The 8,757-nt window shown below is 31.4% G+C and overlaps 1 protein-coding gene across 5 annotated transcripts in view; it reads right to left on the bottom strand.

Moving 5' to 3' along the window:
- The window catches only part of CDH18 (cadherin 18), a 1,130,917-nt gene that overhangs the window by 136,345 nt on the left and 985,815 nt on the right, over window positions 1–8,757 (bottom strand). For all 5 annotated transcript variants that reach the window (XM_017524647.2, XM_017524646.2, XM_017524648.2 and 2 more), the window contains one exon: window positions 6,281–6,448. In XM_017524647.2, coding sequence (XP_017380136.1) covers window positions 6,281–6,448 — 168 coding nt within the window. The remainder of the gene's footprint in view (window positions 1–6,280; window positions 6,449–8,757) is intronic.

The raw sequence follows: 8,757 nt of genomic DNA, 5'->3' as shown, positions 1-8,757 counted from the left end.
AAAAAAAAAAAAAAAAAAAAAAAAGCTTCACAGTATACAGAACATGATTGTTTCAAAGCATTGAAGAATAATCAATGTCGGGCAGCCTGGATGAAGTATGATCCTTGAGAGAAAGAAACCATAACAAAACAAAGTTTATATACAAAAATACTGAGGGCATTTTAAAATATGTAGCTCTGGGGGAAAGAGTCCAAGCAGAAATTGTACAGCTTGTGAAGACAAGTTGAAGTTCAGAGCTTGCACAGAGGCTGAGAAATTGAGGACAAAGGCCCTGAGAAGAAGAAACCTCAGATAAATGAGGAAAAAAAAAATGCAATTTTTCTTGTGGTAATTGTGGACACATCCATTAATTTCACATGCGTAGAGACGCTGAGAAACCAAGAGAAAGTGTATCCGGAAGGCAAAGGAGCTTGGCAGAGATTTCAGCACCATGAGGTACTGGGGTGTCAGAAATTGAGGCCAGTGGAGAGTGAAGAAGGATCCAGCTTTCAGGAGTAAGAGCTACTTCCTGGAAGCAAGGAGGTAAATGAAATAAGCTAGTCCTAACAGAATCCAACTGATTTACATACTCTATATGTCTGCAAGAAATAACTCAATCCTCTTTGAAAGATCGCATAATCATGAACCTCTGCCGCTCGTTTACGCAGTGTTCAATCAGTAATTCAAAGGCATGATTAAAAATGAGTATTGGCTAAAACAAAGAAGGAAACAATAAAAAAAATGATCCAGGTATGATTTTGCTATTAGAATGCTATTAAAGATTTTGAAATAAGTATGGCTAATATGTTTAAATAAAGAAAAGGGTGAAGAGTTTCAACAGATACCAATAATCTGTATCTACTAAACCAAATACAAATTAGAGAACAAAAATGTCAATGTTGACGTGTGTACTTAATAGATTTAATAGATAGATTTAATTGCTGAACAAACAGCCAAGGACAGGACTGGTGTACTAGAACAAAGATTAATATAAAATATCCAGGTTAAAGAAGACTGTAGAAAAATAATTATTATACAGCAGAGACAATGATAGACTAATGGTACATAGTTGAAAGACCTAGCTGATATACTTTGGAAAAGTAGTGGAAGAGAAGTGAGAAAATGAGGTTGAAGCAATGCTTGAAAAAATTATAGAAAAGGTGAGAAAGTTCATTGCCAGTTGTCTTGGACTTAAAAATGGGAAAAGAAAATATTTTTAGAAAATTTAGAATTTCCTTTAGAGAACAATAATTCAAGAAGAAAACGCATAATTTCAAGGCAAAATAAACAGTACCAGGAAGGGTAAATTAGTATTGACTTTTAAAATGATTATTTGCTATTTAACACAAAAGCAATAATGCCAATTTCATACAGGACTTAATACAAAAGATGACAAAAATAGAAAAAAAAAAAAGGGTGAATGACATAAAACAATTTTAAAGTTGTTCTATTTCCAAGCAATGAAATTATAATGTAAGGTAGAATGAAATAATCATAATATCTACAGTAATTTTTTAAATAGAAAAAAGCATAAAAAAGTAAAACTTTTAAAAAGTGAATGGAGATCAAAATGAATAAAATTAAGTAAATAATTCAGAGAATATGAGGAGAAAAAAGAGAAGAAAAAGTTTAGACAAATAGCAAATGATATACTTAAACTATATCAGTAATTAAGGTAATTATAAATGTAGTAAATCAATATAAGCAAGAGAAATTACGATGTCATTTTAAACTAAACAACAAAAATATTAGCTAAGTGTACACAAGAAACATTTACAAATTAAGAATAAAAAATTAAGAACAATAAAGTTTGAAAGTAAATTTTAGAAAATGGAATACCAGGCAAACCACAACCAAAAAGAAATGAAAATAAATAAATAAATAAAACTCTGGAATAGCTATAGGGAACAAATTAGACTTTAAGGTATGCAGCATTATTAGAACTAGAGAGATACATGTCACAATAAAACAATTTTAAACTAGAGAAAGATATCAAAGCCTTCAATCTGTGTGTATCCAATAACATGGTTTAAAACTGCATCTAAGAAAAATTAAACAGAGGGAAAAAAGAAATAGCAACATCCAGTATCATCTTGGAAGACTTTAACCTCTCTCTCAATAACAGACAGGCAAAAATTCTATAAGGATATGGAAAATTGGAATGGTACAAGGAATAAACTTGAATGAAATTTACATATGTAGACCACTAACCATGCAGCTGCAGAATTTACCTTATTTTAGAGTAATTAGGAACAGTTATCAAAATCAAGTACATGCTGGCATTTTAAAGGAATGCTCAAAATGTTTCAAAATATATGCCTGCAACCATAGTAAAATAACCTAGATATCATTTTTAAAAGACAATAGAAAAACCCTAATTATTTTATAATTAAAAAAAAATCCTGCACATTTTGATGGGTCAAGGGAGAAACTTTCTTTTTTTTTTTTTTTTTTTATTTGTTTCAAACAAAGTATCAATGCTGAAAATATTATATAAATTTACATTTATACTCATACCACTGAAACTAATAAAAAACAGCTATCTCCCTAAAAATAATCACATCCATGTCAATGTCTTCAGCAAAACTTTATTTTTCACTAACATTAGAAATTATCCAAACCAGTTGTGGTTTGTGATGTTTACTAACTTTATGGGAAATACTGCCATCTATCGAACTTTTAGGGCTTGATCCTCCAATATTCCATTGCACTAAAGCAGCTGCAGTAACAAGTGAGTTTACATGCTTGGCAATTTGCTATCACTTAAGTTCCAGAGAATGATAGCAAATTGCCAAAAACTTAAGCTCACTTGTGACTGCAGTCGGTGCAATGTAATATCGGAGGATCAAGCCTTAATGGTGGACTCATTGTGATTATTTGTCATGTGGTATGCCTTCTTTCTGTTACTAGATTATTTACCTTACAAGATCTATTCTGCATACAACAATATAATTCCTTCCATTTAGGACAGAGGTTTGTGTTGTAAACTTTCAGGTAAGGTATTGAATTTTACATGTATATGCTTTGTGCAGAATAGCAAATATCAGTGACATTTTATCTATCCAAGAATAAGTTACGCAACAACTATAACACAGAATACAGTTTTTAAAGACCAGAATGGAAAATGGCAGAATAAAATAAGTTACACGTTTAATAAAAGGACTAATACTCGAGAATTGTATATACTTAGATGATTTTCTCTAGGAGAAGTGCACATCAGTTGTGTACTTTGAGTAGAATTTCAAGCCATAAATAGGCTGATTTATTTTCTTTCACTAAGAGTCTTTTTGTTTTGTTTTTTAAGTGGCTCTTTTTCAAACACCTTGTAGCCCAAAGGTAGGAATCCATTTGAATTAAACAGTGGCGACCCTTATAGTTGGGCATGCATTATCCAATCTCTATTCTCCTCCTTCGCATTCCTGATACTGACAAGCAGTCTGTTTCCTCCAAGACATTTGTTTGCCTGTATCCTAGGCCACTGAATTTGTAACTCTCAAGAGTAGAGACGTTGTAAAGCAAATTGTTAGCTCTAATTTGCTGCCACTCAAACACTTACTCAAAGTCTATTTACTTGAAGCTAAAGTGATAACTAATTACCATGCAGTATAACTAGCCTACGCACTTTCTCAAGCCTGGTAGGTTAACCATGGAGGAAAAAACACTTTGAGATAATATTTTTGAAATATTTTTAGTGGGAGATGTTTATGCTAGTGTCAATTTTAAGAAGTATAACTCTCTCAGGTGAAGAGAGAAAAATAGTAAGTGCAACTGTAAAAACCTCACATTAGAGAAACAATTCAACTACTGGATCTATTTGAGGACAGGATACGTACTTTATAGAATTTGTTGTGTTTACACTTGTGCATGTATTTTGTGAATTTAAGTCCTTCTATCATTTTATTTTTCCAAGCAGTTTACAAAACTTCCCCTAACTGTTTAATATGTCACAATTTATGGATAAATTAAATAACACTTTACTGCAAGTTACTTTCATCATGGTGACACCAAACTGTTGCAAAAGCAGCATTGTGTTTTGTTGAATTGGAGTGCAAAATAAAGTATCTTTTGAGCAAGCCAATGTTTAAGGTTCTGAATGTGTACTGTGCCTTTTTCAAAACTCTAAGAACACCTTGAAGTGCAACAGGATTTACATCTGTCAATCATTATGCCAGGATGTTACTGACTGAAGAAAGACAGAATTTATTAGACACAATGAGTTAACTCAGAGGGTATATATTTATTCTGTTTGTCAGGTAAAGGGATTATTTTCATCGTACATTGATGCTTCAACAATAACACTATTACTTATCAAAATAATAAAATTAGGAACAAATGTTAATAGATTATATATCTATATTCATCTATATGAATAATATTCCTTATATTCATCACAATTAAAATTTTCTGTAAATCTCTAAAGTCAATCTTAATAAATCTATAAATTTAATATTTATTTTAGGGAGACACGGAGAAAAAGAGAGAATGGGAGATGGTAAATGTACTACAAACAAGCATTTACTGAACCCTATGACGTACAACCTGAGTTTTCTATTAGGGCTATAATATGAATGTATATTTTAAAAATAGTGGTGGTAGAATCTATTTGAAAACACGATAGGCAAATTGGTATCCTAAATTATAATAAGGTGTATATTCTGTTGAGTCTGCATTATCACTTATTCTCTTTTTTGAATCTTCAACTTCAATTATACCAATCTACAAAGTAATAACATTTCCCTCATGGTGTTCTATGTGTATATGCATATTGTTTGATCTAAATGGTAACATTGATAGAAAGGTTCCTCATAATCTGTAAAATGTTTTAAAATTTAATTACATTTTATGGCTTAATAAAATATGGACTTATCTATGATCTATACTTTTTTCATAGCGCAAAGGCCATGTGAATGCACCAGGTAACATTATCTTATCTCTGGCATCAAGATTTTGAAATAATTTTTATTTAATTATTGACTATGATTTGCGTGTATTTAATAATACTGTTAATAATGGTAGTTTGACAGACTATTTAAATTCAACTAATTTACTAATGAATAATCATTTATCAAATGCTGGGTACTCACTGGGCTGAACACCTATGTTTACAAAAACAATTCAAGTGTCTTCCTACTTAGAGGATCTCATAAGTTGTAGGAGATCTTTGTACCTGCAGAAATTAGTGTAACATGAACAAGCGTGCAAAAGTGCTGTGCAGGATGCAAAAACGAGGGAGTCTCTTTGAATTCTGCGACAGGAATTTCAGAGAAACTTGTAACAGGGGTTTTAACAAAGGGCTGTGGATAAAGAAAAATTCTAGTTGAAGTAAGGATGTACAAAGTGTTATCATATGTTAGGAAGAGGCAGTATTCCATTGTATCTAGGCCTGAGGTATCAAGCCAATGCTATTAAGAGACAAGAGATAAAGCTGAGAAAGGCATTTCATGTTGACTTGAGAACAGCCTTTATTACATACCAAAGCATTTAATTTATGGCAGATTTTAAACATCATTTGTAAAATGAACATAAGAGCCAGCTCCCCTGAAGGATATTTTTGATTATTAGTGACTATCATATAAAGTGTTATCTATAGTATCTTCCATTTTTAAAATACTCCAATATATTATAATTATATCATTTACATTCAGAATGTGTCATAAATACCATCTCCCTCCAAACCCACAGGATTCATATGGCTCGTCTCCCCGCAAATTGCCTACTGAATTATGCTTTCTGTTTTCAAGTCTTATATTTTACTGAGATCCCATCTTATCATATTAGCTGCAACTTGCTTTTGGATGGTGTGTGTGTGTGTGTGTGTGTGTGTGTGTGTGTGTGTGTGATTGAATCCATGTGTCTGTATAGAGCATTCATTCATAACATGAAGAATTTTTTTTTTAATTTCAGTAACAGAAAGTATTTATGTAATAATGTTGCATTAGAAGAATATTTGCACCAAAATACATTTTCAACATCTCCATGAATACTTTAAGAATACACAGCTACTTTGTCAAAGGGAAGATGCCATTTTTTAGTACCACCACATAATTTTTAATATTTAACTTGATGCTAAATGAAACTCCCATTCTTAACATGGTCCCAATTATCTTGTAGGTTCAGAAGAAAATAGGCAGGGTGATTTCATTAATCTTACATAAAGAAGGGTGACCCTATAGCACAAAATTGGAACAATTCCACTAAAAAAAAAACCAGTAAAACAGCAACATGACATTGTTCAAGTATTTCATTTTGCTTTACATAAAAAGATAATGATAAATTCAAGTCATGGAAAACAAATACATACTCTGAGGAAAGCGTGGTGGGTTGTCGTTGACATCGGTTAAGGTGATGTTGACTGTTGTAGATCCTGAAAGCCCTCCAACTTGCCCAGCCATGTCTTTGGCTTGAATAACCACTGAGTAATGTTCTCTGGCTTCTCTGTCCATGTTATGTAAGGCTGTTCTAATAACTCCTGTAATACATATGTTTTAATAAACAGTATGAGTTATATAATAAACAAGTATAACAAACACACACATTTTAAGAAATGTCTTTTAAAATAGCATATTTTTGAGATAAAGCCACATAATCTGAGAAAAACAATACCTTACCAAGACACCTACCTCTCTGCATTTCTTAAAGTACATGATCCCTCAAGGACAGTCTTGTCACCCTATTCCTACTGCTAGTGTGCTGAACATTTTACAGCTTGAGCTCCTCAGAAGTGTCAGCTAAGATGGTCACATTGATTTAAGCAGAAGTTAATTTTCCCCTTTACAGAACAATTTACATTGCTTCCTGGCAGAGTTATCAATGTTTAATCATGGGAAACATTTGAAGACTTTGGACACTTAAACTGAGATTATAAGCAGGCGCCATATTAACATGTATCAAAGATTAAGAAACACACTATTTTTGTTAGAAACAACTTTAAGGAGAACTAGATCTAAGTATTTAGGCAAAATAAAGAAAATGATAAGATTTATTCTGTAAATCATATGTAAAGTTCACATTTTTGTCTTAGTAGTGCAAAGAGGGACGTTTAACACACTTTTGCATGATGAACAATTGGGCTGAATAAAGAAATGAAAAATATTAAATCCCCATTTGTGATTAGACATACATAAACACCTACCCCTACACACCTAAATTAAATAGCTCTGTTAATGGAGCCTTACATTTTACAAACCAAAAACACATTTTCTGGAGGATAACATTTACTCAGGGGCTATTAACTATGAAATGACATAGAATATTGTCCTCATGTCCATGAGACAGATCATAAACCTGTATATATATATATATATATATATATATATATATATTTATGTGTCCATCTATATATGCATATAATTATAAAATATAAACATATTTGATACTTCGAACATAAGTCATTAACAAACTTATTTTCATTAAAAAGATTTGAATCATGTCATCTTTAATAAATACACCAATGACTTTTAATCAAACTTGTACTTGATTAGTTATAGTATAATTCTTAAGAAGTTGTCAACTATAACTCTTACCTACAGGTTTTACCAAATACTTTTACTGGCATTATCTTAACGTATGAGAAGAAAGGAATTATATTTTACATTAAAAATAGCCTTTAAAAACAGAAAGGAGTATTCAATCACTTGTTCTGTCACTCATTTTGAATATAAAAAAGTAAATCAGTTTTCTTTTTTTACTGAATTGTTTAGTTAGGTACTAATGACTTTGAGAGGAGAGCCTCAGGTATCAGAAAAGAAGATCCCATTACTTTCACATATTGTGAACCTATAATTGAAGGAATTCAGAAAAACTTTCCTGAAGCTAAATAGGAATGAAAATTATTCTTATCAAAATAAATTATAATAGCATGATAATAAATGATTCATCTAACTCATGCATATAAAAAAGCCTCAAGCACCTTTATTAAAAAAACAATGTTTTATCATATGAGAATTACATTAGTAGGAATCAAACTGATACAGAAATGAACAAGCAAAGAATTTATGAAATTGTTTTGTGAAAAAAATTTATATTTTCTACTACTTAAACAAATAAAAATATCTTTCCTAGGGAGAATTAATTATATATGGGACTTGTTTTTGGTGGGGAGAAATATGAGATTATTATCAAAGATAAAGGTTTATAATAAAAGCATTAGTGAGTTTTGCAAAATAGATATGTAAAGGTAAAACTAAGCATTATGAAGTGAATGACACATATCTCTTTTATACAATATGAATGTTATTAATTAAAGAGGTTCAGAGAAGGTAAAACAGCAAAACTTTCTGTTTTATGGTATGAACTTCAATAATTTCATTACAGTGCCTTTATTTCCTTTCTTTTGTAAGACAGCCACTTCCAGGGTGAATGGGGAGAAACTTGCCGACCAAATTTGCTCATGGAAAGAAAAGATCATATTGAGAACTGACACATACTTCTCTGAAACTATTGTCTCAGGTTTAACTTAAAATCATAATGCTCTTGAGGATAGCCCAGTTACATGTGCTTAGCTATGACCCCTCCTGGAGACATACAGATAATCAGAAAGTGTTTCAGTCAAATCGCCATAGCAACATGATTTCGGTAAAGATAATCACCTTCTAACATGGAGCCAGATGCATTTACTGGCATCACTTAAATTACAACTGAAATACAGTAACTTCTTCTTTTTCCTTTTAAATAAACTATATTAAGAGCAGTTTTAGGTCTATTCCCAGCAAAACTGAGCAGAAAGTACAAAGAATTCCCATCTACCCTTTGCCTCCTCCATGCACAAAGCATTCCCAG

This window comes from Cebus imitator, unplaced genomic scaffold, assembly GCF_001604975.1.
Source record: "Cebus imitator isolate Cc_AM_T3 unplaced genomic scaffold, Cebus_imitator-1.0 Scaffold35, whole genome shotgun sequence".
Classification (NCBI taxonomy): domain Eukaryota; kingdom Metazoa; phylum Chordata; class Mammalia; order Primates; family Cebidae; genus Cebus; species Cebus imitator.
The sequence above is the reverse complement of the archived record's forward strand: the minus strand, read 5'-3'. Positions and strand labels throughout refer to the sequence as shown.